We start from the raw sequence: 18,560 nt of genomic DNA on the forward strand, positions 1-18,560 counted from the left end.
GGGACACAAGTGATGAGAGTGGCCGACTATGCACACATTGCCCTAAACAAGTTCGCGAGTCTTAGTATCACACGTTGGGATACAATGCTCTGCCTTTGATCATATTCGACCATGCTTTCCACATCTCTTTGATCGAGCCCAATCCTTGCACGAATTTCTCTCACAACTACAATGTGCACTCTCGATTGCAGCATTCATTGGTAAAGTTCTTGAACATCGAGAGTCGCTACTCACTTTCACACGTATCACGTGAAATGTAATATTTTTGGTCTCATAGGTCATATTTGACCTCCGAAGATGATAATATAATCTATCTATCTATCTATCTATCTATGTCTTTCTCCATAAGTTGAAGACACCCACCCCAACCTCTTAAGCACACATATCCCTAAGCAATCCATACATGGAGAATATCTCATTGCACTATTCTCGGGCCGGAGAGATCATGTAGTCTGCGTATTTGATGGGGGGTGATTCTAGATCACATCAACATCCATCCCCCCATCTTTCCGGCCATTTCTATGTCGACAATACAAGCCAATCTCTTTCGTGTGACAACGGGGCCCAACCAACTGAGATGATCATGCACTACATCAGAAAATGACACTTCTCCTTCTCCTTCTCCTATGGAGTGCGAAGAAACACACTACAACTCGCTTAAAGAAGGAGAATGAGTTTGGAACATCTTTTTTCGTTGAGAAGGAAGGCACATATATGTACATTATACATACATATATGTATTTTTCATCGAACAAACCAAATTCTCATGAGAAAGAGAGTGAAGAAAGCGAAAGCCATTCCTCCTCCTTTCTTCTTCTGATTCTCTCAGACGATCGGAGCTCAGCTATGGCGCTCTCCTCTACAGACCTCGTAGCGATCTACACCCTACTCGAGAATGCATTGAGCCAGGACGAGTCCTTGCGTAAGCCTGCTGAAGCTGCCATGGTGGCCTGTGAATGCAGACCGGGTTTCTGCTCTATCTTGCTGGTAAGTAACATTTGGTATGATTCCTCGCGCAAAAATGACCTAGATTTGTTTGATATGTACATGAAAGCTAGTTTGTTATGTTTTCTATTCAAAAGACTGGAAAATTATACTGCTACTTTCTCTATATTTCTGGTAACTGAGCTTTGATGTGATTTATATCGTAAAGATGACGACCTAAATTAGTCATGGCAGAAGAACCAGACTGTTAGTCGCATTAGTTGTATGCTATCTTGCTCTATCTTGATTGTAGGTACGTTTGGTGTGATTCTCTCGGAAGTATGATGTAAATTAGGTTATGGAAGAAGAATCAGACATATTTTTTGATGTATTTTATTGTCAGAAGAGTGAAAAGTGTACTGTTTGACGTTTTTTGATTTCTTCTCTACCTTGCTGGTTAGTGATATTGAAATCTCTAGTAAAGATGGCCTAAATTAGGCCATGGAAATTGAAGAAGACTGCATGTTTAATGTGTCTTCTTTTCAAAAGAGCAGAAGTTATACCATGTTTTCCCTATCCTGCTTCTAAGTAAGCTTTGCTATGATTTATCTGGTGAACATGACCTACATTAGTCTTCAGAAGATGAAGGAAACTGTTAATTGTATGTGTTTTCCACTCAAAAGAGTAAAACATGTTTAGTAATGAAGATACTAAAGGCATACTGTTTCAGCTCTGTCATGTTTGTAATTAATTCTATGTGATTTTCTTGCAATGATGAACTCAAGTAGGCTGTTAATGCATCAACAGTAGTTCCTATATTAGTTTGATGTGTTTTCTAATAAATAATTAAAGATATACTGCTTGGTATAATCAAGATGTGTAACACCGTTCCAACTCTATCTTGCTGGTAAGTAAGCTGATATGATTTGTACGGAAAGATGATCTAAAGTAGGCTATGGATGTAAGATATCAGACAACCAAGCAAGCTTCTAATGTGACATATTTTCTAATGAAAGTATGAAACTTAATTTTTTCAAGTTTTATCAAATCAAGATGTGATAGGTATACTTTTGGATCTTGATTTCTTGTAACCAAGATCTGGACAGTATACTGTGCCTACTCTATCATGTTGGTAAGCAAGTTGATATGATTGTCTTGGAAATATTATCTAGAATAGAATTTAGATGTTTCCTGATGAAAGTTGAAAGGTGCTAATTGATTATTTACCCAGCCTTGCATTTGGTCTATACTCAGGAGATCATAGCTTCCAGAGATTCCAGTGTTCAACGCAGTGCCAGGTGGTTAGCATCTGTTTATCTCAAGAATAGCATCAATCGATATTGGAGGTTTCGGAGAGATTCTTCGTAAGTTCATGAAACCTTTTCACCTTCTAAATCTGTTTTTCAATTATTGGCTGGCCATGGAGTACTTTTTCTATATCCAATTTCTCGTAATAGCCACGAAATGGGAAGAGCAAATGTTTTATGAGTACGAGATGGTGTTTGGGAAACTTTGTCTTTATTAATTTTCTTGGTTTCCTTTTCATGTTTAAATTTAGAGGAAATTTATAGAAAATGCCACAAAACCAAGGGAACTAGTAGAAGAGTTATATAATTACGTTGAATTTCGTTCTCTTAATGAGTTATTCCACTTGGAAACTCAAATATGTTTGAACTTCTGTTTTAGTGAACACATCCATTGTTTCTTGAACACTGGAGATTCCCTTTGTACCTTTACAAGATTCAGCCAGACTTATGAAGATTTACAAGGAGAAATTACTTATTAAACTTGTATACTATCATCAAGTCTTTCCCCAGCACTTCTGAATCCAGTATGCTTATCAAAATTTATGCTGTATATATGAGACGTTCTTGACTCTGACATGGATCTTGTTAGATGATGATGCTGTATGCTGAGAAACTGTTTTAGTGAATGTACAACTGATCTGTGATGTATGGGCTTGATTTCCAGGGCATTAAGTGATTCCGAGAGGTCTTATGTGCGAAATAAGCTGTTGGAACTCATTAGAGAAGAAGACAATCAGGTCACATCAACAATCCATCCTTGTTTAAGCATTATGGCATTTTCCTCTATTCTGTACATAAAAGAGATTACTTTATAAACATTTATGGCATATCAATATCAGCTTTAAAGTTCTGAATGCATTGTATTGCTCATTGATCTCAGATTGCCTTACAGCTGGCATTAGTGATATCTAAGATTGCACGCATCGACTATCCAAAAGAATGGTAAAATCCCAAATAAATCCTTAAATATGAATTATTCTTGACTGAAACCTTTGCAATAGCATAATACATACTGAGCTGAAGAGCAATTTGTTTTGAATTTGACTATGTTTGTTCCATATAGAGAGCTATGGCATTGCAATGACTGACATTCATGTATCTAGGAGAAAATTGGAATAGCCAAACATGCTGGTAATAAATTTGAAGTGATGTCTACTGAATTTATAAGACATTATCACCAAACGGCTGGATAGAATTAATGTAATGCTGATGTATGAAAGCTTGACCAATTGATGACACTGAAATTTTGAATGGATCTCCCAAATGTCATAGCATTTTCTCGAGCAGCTTCAAAGTTTTAATTTCTTGATCTTCTGCTTCATTCTTGAGAGGTTTGATCTATTGAAATTTCTTTAAACTTTGTGATGTAGTTACCATACATTTCTTATACACCTGGGCTGTGTGCTCCACTTGAAGACAAAGAATATTGCTCCTTGTCACTAGAAACTCTTATGAAGAATTTTCGCAAGAAAGGGTGCATCAAAGTTCTTTCCATAATGCATCTTTTCTTGCAAAACTTCTTCGTAAGAGCTTCTAATGACAAGGAGCAATGTCCTTTGTCTTCTTTCTTTGACTCATATTTAATTCCAACACCGTTTACAAAAACCAGGACGCCAGAACCTGTTTTTCATCACATACTTTTCAAGGTCACCTTCTTGTCTACTTAGAGAGGCAGTTTTTACAAGATTGTGATGACACTTGTCTATGTCGTGACATGTCAATGATGTTATTACATGAAACAAGGACTGGCTTGATGTAAAATCTTTGGATGATGATCACATGACTATCAATTTCATTTTTGAAATGATGTAAATGAGCTATTTATTTCTCTTTTTCCTTTATTTATCTACTACATCTGTGGAGTTATTTCTTCAGGCCAGACATATTTGCAGTATTGGTACAAAAGCTTCAGTCGGGAGATGTTCTTCTGAGTGAAAGGGTGTATATGGTGCTGAACCAAGTTTTGAAAGAATTGTCTACCAAAAGATTGATTGCAGATCAGAAAAATCTTATGGAGGTGAATATTGATGGGTTTCTCTTCCTAGAAAGAAATGAGGTTCTGCTTGCCATGACTTTGGAGTACTCTATTACACTCTGTTTGTGATTGTACTTATGATTTCTTTGACTGTGTGATCTATTTAATTTATTTTCCAAATGTTCATGTGGATAATAATAATTTGGAACATGACTGTTAAGTTATGTATTGATGAAAGCTTGGGAGGACATGAGAAAATTTTCAACTTAGGTCACCCAAATGACTCTTTGATGACCCAGTAATGAAAATCCAGCTTACACACAACTGACTAATAGTATTACGACAGTAATTATGTCATTACTTTCCTTAAATTGTAAAAACACTCTTCTATCATCAATTTCCTAGATATATAATAAGATTTTGATTAATATCTACAGAATGCATAATGTATAATTTACTTTGTGGAAATGCAGGTGACATCCCACCTTTTTGACTACACTTGGCATCATTGGCATGAGGATACCCAAAGCTTATTAAAGGAATTTTCAAGTCTGTTGCCCAACCCAGAGAGTAGCTTACTTTCACTTGAAAGTAGAAATTTTTTGGAATTGAGGTGTGAGCGTTGGCTTCTTTGCCTTAAAGCTCTGCGGCGAATGCTGAAGTTTGGTTTTCCGAGTGATGCTAAAACTGTGCAGGTGAAAATATTTAACACTAGTATCCCACACATCAGAACATATATTTTTGTGCAGCAAATTAAATACTCGCTTAGTAAGGGCCAACTTCTGATAGTGATTTTATATTCCAGGAGGTTCCTGCAGTAAAGCAAGTCTGTCCTCACTTTGTGCAGCAAATTAAATACTTTGTAGGCTATGGTGAGGAAATCGCTTCAGTGACTTTGACAATGAGTTTTTATCTCTTTTCACAACATACACAATTTTTTTAAATTAATTGTATTTATAAAGGGCCAATTTCCTTTCCAAATGTACGCATATGTGATTTTTACAATTTGTCATGCAGGGTCCGCATTACAAGAAGGCCATCCATCACGGGGATTTTTTGAGAAAGCATGCTTAAAATTGTTAAAAACCCTTGTGGATGTTCAGACAGTACACCCTTATACTTTCATTGATGACACTATACTTCCTCCATTGTTGCAACTGTGTTATTGGCTAATCACCGAACCACAGAATTATGCTGATTCCTTTGAGCAGCTTTTGATATACAGTATGATCTTCATTCAGACAGTCATTCAGTGTAAAGAATATACAGTCATGGGCACAGGCCGAGTTTTAGGACAAACATCTCCTACAATCCAAGAGGCAAAGGAAACCCTTGCTAGAAAAGCAGAAGGAATATTGAAGTCTCTGCTTGATGACCAACATGTCCTCCTCCTTTGTGACATTCTAGTTCGCAGGTTAGACTCGTATATTACTTTTTCTTGAAGCACTGAGCATAGGTATCTTCATATCCTCTGTTCTCATTTAAATTGTAGTCAGTAATATTATGTGTGAAATAATTTTGGTAGCCCTAGTAACTTTCCCCTGTGTAAATAATACTAATGTGAATACTAAAATGATACATCGAAGGTCTTCATATCTAGAAAAAATAGGTCATCACAATCAGAAGAGGTTTAAAACGAACTTTTTTTTATTGTAACAATTGTCTCTTCATATACTCAAAATATCTATGGTCAACACTGTCTTGATAAGATAGTGTAGTTGATCTGATGAGAAGGATTATCCTAGAATTAAAACTTAGTTATCCCAGGTATAGAGGCTCATACCATATAGTTTATTATTTGGACCTAGACTCTAGTATATCTCTAGTGATTGGTTATCATGAACATTAACTTTAGGGTTCTATTCAACAGTTTCACTTCTTGAAGTATTGTGACTCAGCTGTTTTGAGCTGGTTGAAGATTTAGCATTTCTATTTATTGCCAGCAATCTCCAACACCTCCTCTCAGTCCTAGGTGATAGAGGCTTGCAATCATTCATGCTATCGGTTTCATAAATCTACCATTGTGTCGTGTGAATGATAGACCTACATGCCCAAGAAGAAAAGTGGAAATCATAAATCTACCATTATGTCGCGTTTAACTCAGTGTGAAGCTACTCTATCTTGGCTTCAAAAGAACTTGTAGTTAGCAAGTCATCTATATATAGAATAACTAGACACATCAAACCATCTTGAGGTAGGACGTGGAAATTTCTGTCAGCAAAACATCGTTCGAATCCAAGGGAAACAAAGAAAGAATTGATCTTGTCATATCAAGCCTTGGGAGTTTTTTTCAAGCCATGTAATGCTTTCTTCAGCTTATAAACCATACCTTCCTGACCTGAAATTTCAAATCCAGGGGGAACTTCTTCCATTAGTTCGCCTTTCAAAAAGGTAGACTTAACATCCATTTGGAATATACACCAATTGTAGCGGGCAGCAAGTTGTAGGTCACATCGGACAGAAGTATACTTTGTTGTGGGAGAAACTGTGTCCTCATAGTCTACTCCTTTGCCACATTTGTTGGACTGCATCCCAGAATTCTTTAGCTTTCTTGTCATCTTTGCTGAGAAATTGACAAGCAACTTGAGGCTTCATGTTGAAGAGCTTGAAAGCATGAGCACATTCATCTTTGTCTGGCCAAGAGTCGATTGCATCCTGTGTGGGTCTTATAGATGAAACAATAGAAGTAGCCTTAGGATTGGGCTCCATTCCTTTTACAATACTCCACAAACGATGGTATTGCAACAATGTCATCATGTGAAATTCCCAATCTAGATAGTTGGCTCCATAGAATAGACTCTTCGGAAGTTGCAGAATGGTGGAAGAGATAATAGTGTCATTGGAAGCCATGAATCCCTCCTCTAAAGCTATAAATCGATTGTCCTAACTAGGTGCACAAGGGTTGCTTACTTTCTAAATGATAGGTCAATGGGGAGAATATATGGCTGTTTGAGAGTGTCCTCGTATTGGTGAGGATGGAAATGGAAAAAAGGAGACAAATGGTTGGCTACTCAAAGAAGAAGAAGAAATAAATATGAGGGATGTTATGGAGACCTCATAGCTCTGATACCAAGTGAGAAAACTGTTGAGAACTATTTTAAGATGCCAAAGAAGCTAAGAGCAGCTTGACATTAAGCTAAAACAAGAACTATATTTCTTTGTGAGGCTCAAAGCCTTCAAATACAAACATGTAGAGTAGGTTTTGTAACCCCTGCATTTATGAAAGGAAATACAATATTCCTAGTTAATATAATGAGTTAATGTACTGAACGAGTGGAGAGAAAAAAACAATGCATTAAATGCTGTAAAGAAGTAGTGGTAGGTACATGAACTGTAATAAATGTTGGAATAAAGTAATTCTAGAGAGAAAATGTGCAGAGAGAAATTGCAGAAGGGAGAGATCAGTTCTGGAGCTGTCACCCTGCAATAAGCTCTATCTGCTCATGAAAAAGAGGTGCTTAGTTTCAAAGGCATTTGTTTGCATTCCCAACATATATTCATGTGATGTGTCTGAGTATTCTATGTGAAAGAGGTCCAGCTACTCTTGACAGCTTGATTCGTTTTTTGCCATCTGACATTCTCTTTGTAATGTAATTACCTGAAATATAACGAAATGATATCCTGAGCATCACTCAATAGAGATTGTCTGATGAAGCAATCCTGAAGTATCTGGATTAGGTTACCTGTGGTAGCCTATACACCTGATTGTTTTACAGTCAGGTAGACTTTCCCTAAATAAAACAAAGGCAAAGGTGTTCCTTTTAAGTAGGCAGGAGTTGCATTAAATAATTTTGTATAATAATCCGTAATTATTCAGGACTTCTTGAAAGTCCAAAAGGAGAACTTTGGTCCATATATCCAAGCACTGGCTTGTCAGGAATAAAATGGAAAAGAACAAAATAAATCCGCCTGACTTTCAGAAGCATTTTCATTGGATACATGTCCAAAGTATTTCCTGTTAGCCTATAAGTCATTCTCCCATCCATACCTGTAGATCTCTATCTCTCTTATTCATTTATTTGTGAATGCTAAATCTAGTTCAGTCGCTTTATTAGGGTGTAGCTGTGGTTTCCATAGTCCATCAGTTTACAATCCTACTTTCAATTGATCGAAATGATTTTGTCTTTTACTTTGTTGCTAGGTATTTTGCACTTACATCCACTGATCTAGAGGAATGGGATCATGGTGCGGAAACTTTCTATCATGAACAAGATATGGTGCAGTGGAAAGATAAACTAAGACCATGTGCTGAATCATTGTATCTCACACTTTTTGAAAAATATCGAGAGGTACTTTATTCTTTTGTTTTACAAAACTTGTTGATTTTAATCCATAGCCTTTGCTAGCTTCACTGGCATGTCAATGAAAGTGACAGAAGAAAGTAACCAAACATCTACAAAGATGATGCTGATCATGTTCATCTTGTTTGTATTGATGTAGAAATTGGCTCCATTGGTTGTTCAAATCTTAAAACAAGCATCGGATGGTTGCCCTCCTGCACCGCCAGATATGGAAATTGAAATTAATCAGAAATTGCTTTTAAAAGAAGCTGCTTATAATGCAGCTGGGGTTGCTAACTATGATCTTTACCATTCAATTGATTTTGAATCATGGTATATTAGCTTTGTTAATTCAGTTTTATTAAATCAAAAGAATCTTCGTGAGATGTTCTTCCCTATAATTTAATGTCATGGGGGGTTAAATCAGGTATAAAGGCACACTTGCCCAAGAACTGTGTAATAAACATCCAAATGGTCGCATCCTTCGACGGCGTGTTGCTTGGCTTTTGGGTCAGTGGGTGAGTAAGGTATACATACTGAAAACACATGGATTATCTTTTATGGAAATTATTTTCTGGCTCTGGTAAACAGTGAAAATCTTAATGTGTTTAGCACTTATTTAGTTTTATGGCACATATGAGGTGCTACTTTGGTGTAATGTTATATGTGCTGCTCTTATTTCTGCATAGTGGGGGGTTCTGGTAGCCATCACAAATGACAACTAGGGGTGGGGGCTTTGGTTCAATTCGTAGCCCCTGGCTTACAGGACAAGAGCCTAAACTACTTGGGTATATTGCTCTGCTACCTTATTAGTTTATGTGTAAATTTTTGACACAAACTATAAGCTATACAAGGTGGGCCATATTTAATATAGTTGTAATCGAGAATATAGAGTGATTAGCATCAGTTTAGGGTACTTTTTTTTAGTTTAGAAACTGGCACATTACCTGAACACATGCTGGTACTGTACATATTACCAAAACCAGGGCTATATGTTGTCTGTACAAGAATCTATTGGAATTCAGTGTGATCAAATTTGATGTCTAGGTCTAGGTCTAGGATGAGGTTCAGGTTCAGTGTTCAGACTTGAACGGGTATACATATATGTTAAAAAAGTTGCACATTGTAAGGAGTCAGGTATTACTTTCACATAAAAACATAGATACTGTACTTTACGAACATACACATACTTTTGAACACATACCTATGTTTTTGTCCTCACCTGTACAATCACCCTAACAGGTTTGGGGTTCAGATGTCAACAGGTATATGTATATGTTAAAAACGTTGCACATTTATAGGAGTCAGGTTTTACTTTTACATAAAAAACATATATACTGTAAGTTTTGAATATACATATACTTGTGAACACATACCTATACTTTTTGAAGTCTTAACTATGAACCTAAACCTCATCCAAGACCTAAACCTATCCTCACCTGCACAATTACCCTAGCCCACAATCTGAACTTAAACCTAGCTCAAAACCAAAGCCTAACACCAAACCCTCTTTTCTATCAAAGTCTCTTGCTACTATGATTTGGGATCTCTTGGCCAAGAAGGTTAGCACGTTTTTGTCATGCTACTTGGAATTCTACAGTGAAGGATAACATGTTAGCTCTCTCTTTTGTAATATGTAAAACATCAATCTTAGGCCAGCTCTGTTGTAATTTGATTATAGTATCCATGAACTTTGGTATATTTGTGGACAGAGACCAAAGCTGAATGATAATTATGCTTTGTTTGAAATATAAAAAATTTCATTCCCAGAAAATGCTTGATTATATTTTAGATATGTCTAGGCTTCTAAGAGGACACATGTACAATATTTTGCTATGGATACTTCATTTAAGACATAATGCAAGGCATTGAGGTTCTACTATTTTCTAGGAAGAGTTTTAGTTCAACTCTGAGAAATAATGGATATCGTTATTTTCTAAAACTCAAAGTTTTGATCTGTTTGAGTAAAATGAACAACACGTTTTGCAACAGATAGCAGGGGATATCAGGCAACCAGTTTATACGTCTTTAATCGAACTTCTTGGTGATGGTGATCTTGCAGTTCAGGTATGAATATTTTTCTTTCTTTTTCACAATTGTATTCTGTACTTAGCTTGTGGATATAAAGGTTTGTGGTTGATGTATTGGGTTAGAATACCATAATTAATTTCACCAATCCATACTTTGTGGCAGCTGGCAGCATGCCGCTCCTTGCACCATCTTATAGATGATGTACACTTCTATGAGAAAGATTTTATAGCCTTTGTTCCTGTGTGTTTGGAGCGCTTGTTTCAATTCATGAATCATGCACAAGAGTTTGACTCAAAGGTATATTTCTAATGCTTAAATGATCTATGTAGCTACTTTGCTAATCAAACTATGTTACAAAGTTGAATCTATGATGGAAGTACTTTACAGGCTATGGAAAATTAAAATATTCTTGTATATTGAATTTCAGTTGCAGATCTTTAATCTGGTTTCTTTGGTTATTGATCGCCTTGGAGAGAGCATTCTCCCATGCACAAAAAGTCTGATCTCATTTCTACCCCAGGCAAGGCAATTAAATTATCTTCATTTGAATTCTGGTATTGCATTTAGTTAAGAATAGTATTATGTGTATACCTGAAAATATAGGTGTGGAAGGAATCTGAGGGCCAAAGTCTTTTGCGCATACAAGTCATGGTGGCTTTACAACGGCTTATTTGTGCTTTAGGACCGCAATCTCCAGTATGCTATGAGTTTCTCTTCCCAATTCTAGATTACAGTACCAATATCAACCAACCTGATGAGCTCAATATGCTAGAAGATGGGTTGCAGGTACTATCGAAACATCCCCAGATAGAAAATCTATGTCCTTTCTCTTAATCATGATTCAGCGTTCAAACTTAAAGAGTCCTTCATAGTATGCTACTAGCGTACCTTACTCATTATTTACATTGCACTATATTTGTTTTAGATGAAGTGGCTTCATAAACCATGAATGCAACTATAATTATACCAGTTAAAACATTCAATAAGTTATCCTTGTAGAAATGAAATTTCTACAAGGATAAGTTATACCATGCTTTGTAGTGAAATTTAAGCACTTATTCTGAAATGAACATTAGCTAAAGCAGGTTTGTGTCAGTTGCTGTTTTGTCTTTTTAAACTTATTTTAATAGTGGTGGGATATAAACTTTGAAATATGCCGTGGCAATAACTGTCAAGTATGATTCTAATTTAACTTGTTTCTGTATGCAAGTTAATTTTAAATGTGCACTACCTTATAACTGCATATGGTCTGAATGGTTACTAGCTAGCATTGTTTCTTTGAAACTGATGAGGAATTATATTTTTTTGGTTAGCTCTGGCACATAACTTTGAAAAATGCACCAGCTATGACTTCCCAACTTTTGTCATTGTTTCCACATCTTGATTCTGTCATGGAAAGGAATTCTGATCATCTTCAGGTAAAAGAACACAAATTATTCCATTGGTTCCTACATCCTTGGAATGACTAGCAACTTTCTCTCTCTCTCTCTCTCTCTCAACTGTGCATTCATTCCAATTAGATGTTCTTTTACCTGCACATATTAACACTTTACTCTATATAATCTGTCTGTCATTCGTTCTGTTTATGATATTCATATTGTTGCTGTATATTTCCAGATATGTATGAATATTATTGAAAGCTATGTCTTGCTTGCTGGAGTTGGTTTCTTGCAAGTACATTCAACAGCAGTTGCACATATACTGAATAACATTGTTGGGAATGTTAAAGAAAAGGGAATGATGTGCACTCTTCCAGTAATAGACATGCTGATTCAGGTGTGTATCTTCTCCATATTGATGAAATGCGATTACTTTCATTATACCAACCATGCCTGATTGCTTTTCTTATATTTGTTTTGCCAATTACATATGATTACTTTCCTTACGCCTTTTTAGCAAGTCAGCTTTGATTATTTTCCTTATTCTTGAACCAATCATGTGTTTAATATATATATTTGATTCTCTACATTTGGATATCATTAATGTCTTTAGGCTGCAGGATCCCTCAGTTTCATCTAGACTGCCCATCATGTTCAATATCCACTATTGAGCCCTAGCTTTGAGAGCCACACCACATCATCAGTCTGACACACATGCACACATACGCATGCACACGCACACACACATTCTTAGCACCTCATCCAATGAAACAAAAGGACATTCTTCGGGCACACACACATGCACATCCATGCGCAAGCACAAGCAGACACACATATTCTTTGCACCCCATCCAAGGAAACAAAAAGACATTCTTCAGGCAACTTGAGAAAAATATTCTTGATTCAGGATTCTCTAAATCTTATACATTCAGGATCCCACACAAGATTTTTAGTAAGAAAATTTACATTATTTCGTATTATTACTCATGTAGATGAGCTATCACTAAAAGATACAGTCAAATTCAAAATGTGACCGTTAAATAACCCTTCAAATTGGATACAGTTCACTCAAATGGATGGAGCTATACAGTATCACAAAGGCTAATTGTTTCCTTTTTTGTATTATTTCAAATATGGGCTTAGGAAGAAACTGTAGCATTTTGTATTGTACTGTATTTGTAGCTATTTTTCATGCCATCTAGCTTCTGCGAGTAACTCAAATTCTTCAGGTTTCTATATTATTATGATTTGTTTTCTAGAATATGGCAGTAGCTATAGAGTGCCATAACAATGGTTAAACATCTGATCTTTCATGGCCATACCAAACATATTGAGATCTATGATAGTCAAGTTTTAGTCACCTTACAAAGAAAGAAAGATAAGGAGATTCAATTTCAATGCTTCTGGTCATGAATCATGATATTTCTACAACTAGACAACTATCTGAAAAGATGCTCATATTCATTTTATTATTTTTAAAATCACATAATCCATATGGTTGTATGTGTGATTAGCTGTGGTAGGCAAATTTGTTCAGGCTAATAATATTTCCTTTTGTGGTGTAGTAGGCCATTGTAAACTTTTAGCAATGCGTCCTTATATCAGAGAGAATCAATGTGTCAACCCTAGGATTCCTAGCTGAAAATGACTACCTTTTGATATGTTGCATCAAACATTTTGCAAGAGTACCTGGAAGGATATTTTAATCTTTCTAACAGGAAATTTGTTTCCTTTCAGTGTTTTCCACAGGATGCCCCTACTCTTCTTGAAGGAACATTACAGGTAAAATTCTCTTTAAAAACAGTAAGAGATAATGTAATGAATTAATTGAAGATTTATTTTCTTAAGTATTTATTTGGAGATTTATCTCCAGATAATGTAATGAATTAATTCTCATTATTTGGACTTTTTTTTCTTAAATATTTGCTTTCTCTGGAGATAAAAATGCTTTCTCTAGGTGTAAAATCTAGAATCATACTTGGTATAATTTCCAGATTAATTGTAAGATTAACTAAATTTTCTAACACCACTAAACTAAATTGATCTCAGAAGCTTTTAAGAATTGTTATAGCGGGGAATGATGAGGCAGATATTGTGCGGGCTAGTGCTGGTGCAATTCTTGCAAGAGTATTGGTGCAAAATACATCGTTTTTTGCACAATGGATATCACAGCCCTCATTGTATTTGGTACTCGGACAGATGAGTTCTGACAGTAGTAAAAGCCTGTTACTCATGTTTTTTGATGCATGGCTAGAGAAGGTACTCTGATTTATTCTGATATGTTTTTGGATATTTTATGTGATAATCTGGTAATGCTTTGTTCACAATAACTTTGCAGGTGGATTCCCTCACCACATTTACACGAAAGAAAATTTGTGCTTTGGCATTGTGTGTCTTGCTGACCATAAAAGAACCCCAGGTCCTTGAAAGACTAGAGCAAATCCTCAGGTGTGGGAAGAAGATACTGTTGTCAAATAAATTGTTTGTTAAACTTTTCCTTATATGGTTGACTTTCCTGTAGTGTCTGCACAAGCATAATACATCAAATAGATGAGGAACAGAATGGAGTCAGCATGCAAGGGTAAAAACTATAATTTAACAAGAATTACGTGAACCTCATTTTTTTCTTAAAATGCCCATCATTTTTAGAAATTCTCAAAGTTCTCTATTCTTTTCAAATCCCCCCCCCCCAATAATTGATCTTTACTGACTATACCTAATTCTATTGTTATGTAATTTAATGATAATAATTCAGATTACCTTTTTCATTTCCACTTTGCTCATGTCCAAGTATGGACAATCCAAGATACATTAGAGCAGAGGTAGTCTGGTTGGAATTATGTAATTTATGCCATGTGGTTGGAAGGAACCATTCTTGCATTTAGCATACCAACAGCGAGGAATTCCTTCTGATTTCACGACATAAGTGCTTATCTTGGCACCTGTGCTTTGGATACTCCCAAATCTGTTGGATACAATTCACTGATCTTAGTAATGTCTTGGTCACAATTTTCTGCTGCGTCTATCTCATCCTGGATTATATCATGGTGACTGATGCGTTGCTCTCTATCATGGCAGTGTATCATGACAGTAGACCACCAAGAGCTACTTATTTACAAGAAAGTCATCCATAGGAAGCTTCCCCAAGGGAGTACACAGGCCCTTTTCCTGGGTAGTGATCTTGTTAGTTCTAGGTATGTGTAGAATCATTTGTATGCCACCCTTTCCTCTGGTAGTGCTCTTGTTACCCATGCTGAAGCAATATTAAACACCACTGACAAGTCTTTGTCTGTACAAAGTATCTTTAAAGAATCTAGACAGCCACAATGGCATCAACCTATTGTCCTGGCACTGATTCCCCATTGCATATCTACCGGAACCTCCTAGGTCTCTAGAGTACGTGGGCACATGGACAGTGTCAAAGGCCTTTTGGAAAGCAATAGTAAATATTCTTATTATGGGCTCTTCTTTCCTGTATAAAGGCTCAAACAGTCATTATGTGATCCAAAGTAAAAAACCACGTTCATTTCCCTTTGCATAGGCACTTAGCTACTGGGATCTGCACTCTTGAAGATCAGTACAGTGGTACGTTGTGCAAGGTGCAACAGGAAGAGATAAATTGCTCACCTACTAATTCATAACGATATTGTGCCTTCCCAAAAATTAATTGATTGAGTGCATGTTTTAACCTGTGTCAGTGGGGAAGGAGACTTCCTAGGCTATTGTAGAATGATTTTCTGTCTTAGGTTTCCTCTCATTAAACATCTTGCATGCTCTTCTATTGTTTTCTGCTCCAAATTTGGCTGGATTTGATTTCTTCTTCATAAGGGGGGAGAGAATGAGAGAAATTGTAGATTATTTTGAGGATTTCAAAAAATGAGGTAATTTATGCAATGAGTGCTATTCTTGAAGGTCCACGAAAATTGATCAGGAATCATTTTGGGAAGCTTATTCATGTAGAGTTTTCAGGTATGATTACTATTCATCGGATTCTCAACATGAAGTGGATGCATCGACGGGCTCCAGTGAAAGTGAAGAGAGAAGAAAACGCAAGGTATGATGTTGTGACTTGTGTAAAGTTCCAAGATGCTTATTGATTAATTTCTCATGAATGCTTATTGTTTAGTTTCACATTAATGTTTATTAGTTAATTGTCAGAAATGTTTAGTGGTTAATTTGTCAGAAATGCTTATTGCTTAGTTTTTGGTTTAGTAGATGATGGCAGCAGATCCTATAAACAACATTTCTGTTGTACCATTATTGAAAGAAAAGATTCAAGTGTGTTCTTCACTCCATGGTGAGGCAGCTCTTAATTCCTCTCTTTCCAGACTGCATCCTTCGCTACTCAACCAGCTACAGCAAATGTTGGGTACATAATGTTTTATTTACCGAGATACATAATTATTGTATGATATATAAAGCCAGCATCAAACCTCATATAGAGGTTAATTCAAGCAAATATGAACTTGATTTTGTCCCGAGGTGTCATAAAGGTAATCATTACCCCTCATGTTTTCATGTTTATATTATCATTATTGAAGATGGAATGGTTCTAATAATTTGTTGGCATAACCAGGTATTAAAGCAGAGGATCTACGACAATGATTGTGGTTGATCTTGTATATTGAAGTTTTTATTGCAGCTATTGATTTTCAAAATTGGATTTTGGATCTACATATTCAGTATCCATATATACATGTTGAGTGTCTTTACATGTGCTCTATTGTGTGTGACACTTTTAACACACATGCATGAGTTGTTATGACAGTTCGGTTCACATGCTTTATTTGGGAGAGTCTACAGTTCCAAGGAAAAGCTATTATGAGAATATCAGCAGATGACATGCAACGGAGTCTCCTACCAAATTTTTTGAAGCCATCTTAAATCAACTGTGTTTAGATTTTGAGTTTTAAGGTATGTATGGTTGCAAATTTTCAGCTCAGTTTTTTGTTGTATACAAATCATTCATGAGGGTCTGATTCTTTTGTAGTAACGTTTGAAATATTTGTAAAGACCCAAAGTCATAATAGTGAAAATAATCATGACTGTTTTTTCCCCACTTCGCAGGTCTGCTTAGTATATATGATTTTAGGTTTTTTATTTTTATTTTTCTTAAAGAAGTTGCAGTAAAAACATGAAATTGTAGTGTGCAGTGTAAATTATGCGTCATGGGTGGTATTGTGTATAAGCATAAGCACTTGTCTCACGTATATTTTCTCAAGAGACTACATAGCATCTGTATTTCTACTAGGCAAGTGATTTCTAAAACCACTGAAATTTGTAATTGTACAATATGATTGTAATGGACTAACCAAAGTTCAACGACAAATCTTGTATATGTATGTAATTTCGAAACAGAAAGTGGTAAAAAGACTATTGTTTTATACTATCTTAATCACTATATGAGAGACTATATGATGAAATGGTCAGAAATTTCTGAATTAGTGTAATGCATAATCTTTTGGAATAATGGAAATAAGAGGCTAGGATTAAAGCACAGCATTACCATTATGCATCAATTAATCAGTTTACATTCTCTCACCAGGTAGTTGAAACTTGAACTCTCATTTTGCATGTATTCTGGAAATGCGAGAAATTTAAATCATTATGAAGTGTGAAATGCAAATTTAGCATGTAAGCTTAAACCGTTATGATGTCAATCAAGCTACAAAAAATGTCATGTATACCAAAAGAGTTTGTGATTGACATTTTAATGATGATTGGAAAACACAAATAGAATGGATTTCTTTTTTAAATGATGGGCATCATGGAATCTTGAGTTTTGTGAATCTTTTCTATTAGTTCCTTATAAACAGAGCATGATCAAAAAAAGTTTGTTATTAATCAACTGAAATGTCAATTGACATGTTGTAGCTGGACATTTTGCACATGCAATTTCAAACTTCTTATGTGATTTTACTTATCCAGACTTTTTTAACAAGAGACTTACCCGAGGATGGAAGGTGTAAATGTCATACATTCTATTTTTATTAGTTCTATATGAATTGGAACAATGATGATATATCGTCATGGTTTACTCACTATATCTTGTCGTTTGTAACTATTGTAACATAGGGAAATAATGGTAAATCAAAAGTTCTACAAGCATTAAATGGCTTTGATCTTTGTTGAACCATATTCTGCATTGATAATTTTTCATTCACAGTTTGCCCTCTCTACATCAGCACATTTGTAGTGGTTGTAGGTATCATGGTCGTCAAATTCTTCAAATCAATGAATCCTATGAAGTCCTGTCAATTTCAGCTTCCACAATGTGTAGGTCATCCCATCAAGATTGAACTCCAATTACATTGCTTTCTAATCACCACTACTTGATGTTGTCTATGTCACATGAGCTAGTACTCATAAACCCTGTTTAATAGATGATGCCCTCTTCTAGAATCTCCTCCTATAATAGATGATGTCACATTTTGGAGAACAATTGGAGAATCTTTGTGATTATAGCACTATATTAACTAAGGTGGAAAGTAAACAAGAAAAAGCTTATATATTATGATAATGAGCAATGTATTGAAGAATACTAGAGGAGTCATATCTCATGTGCTATTAAGCGAGCATATAGAGATACAAAATGGTGGCAAGGAAAGAAGAACTAATGAATAGCCCATCTACTACATTAACCAAATCACTCTCTTTGTTGACC

At 35.7% G+C, this 18,560-nt stretch overlaps 1 protein-coding gene across 1 annotated transcript; it reads left to right on the plus strand.

The window, feature by feature from the left end:
* The first annotated feature begins 754 nt into the window (after positions 1-754).
* Positions 755-16,953, plus strand: LOC147848385 (uncharacterized). Its single transcript, XM_087338438.1, has 24 exons — positions 755-987; positions 2,179-2,288; positions 2,896-2,968; positions 3,112-3,173; positions 4,107-4,248; positions 4,680-4,901; positions 5,012-5,078; positions 5,224-5,620; positions 8,348-8,495; positions 8,647-8,819; positions 8,914-9,013; positions 10,479-10,553; positions 10,680-10,814; positions 10,945-11,037; positions 11,121-11,303; positions 11,831-11,935; positions 12,135-12,293; positions 13,634-13,678; positions 13,946-14,155; positions 14,235-14,344; positions 14,418-14,477; positions 15,857-15,950; positions 16,112-16,389; positions 16,473-16,953. The coding sequence occupies exons 1-23, from the start codon at positions 847-849 to the stop codon at positions 16,271-16,273; spliced, it is 3,066 nt and encodes a 1,021-aa protein (XP_087194564.1). The 5' UTR covers positions 755-846; the 3' UTR covers positions 16,274-16,389; positions 16,473-16,953.
* The last annotated feature ends 1,607 nt before the right edge of the window (positions 16,954-18,560 follow it).

Source organism: Azolla caroliniana, unplaced genomic scaffold, assembly GCF_043228905.1.
Source record: "Azolla caroliniana isolate FFs.n. ecotype wild unplaced genomic scaffold, voAzoCaro1.0.p SCAF_366, whole genome shotgun sequence".
In the NCBI taxonomy this organism is placed as follows: Eukaryota; Viridiplantae; Streptophyta; class Polypodiopsida; order Salviniales; family Salviniaceae; genus Azolla; species Azolla caroliniana.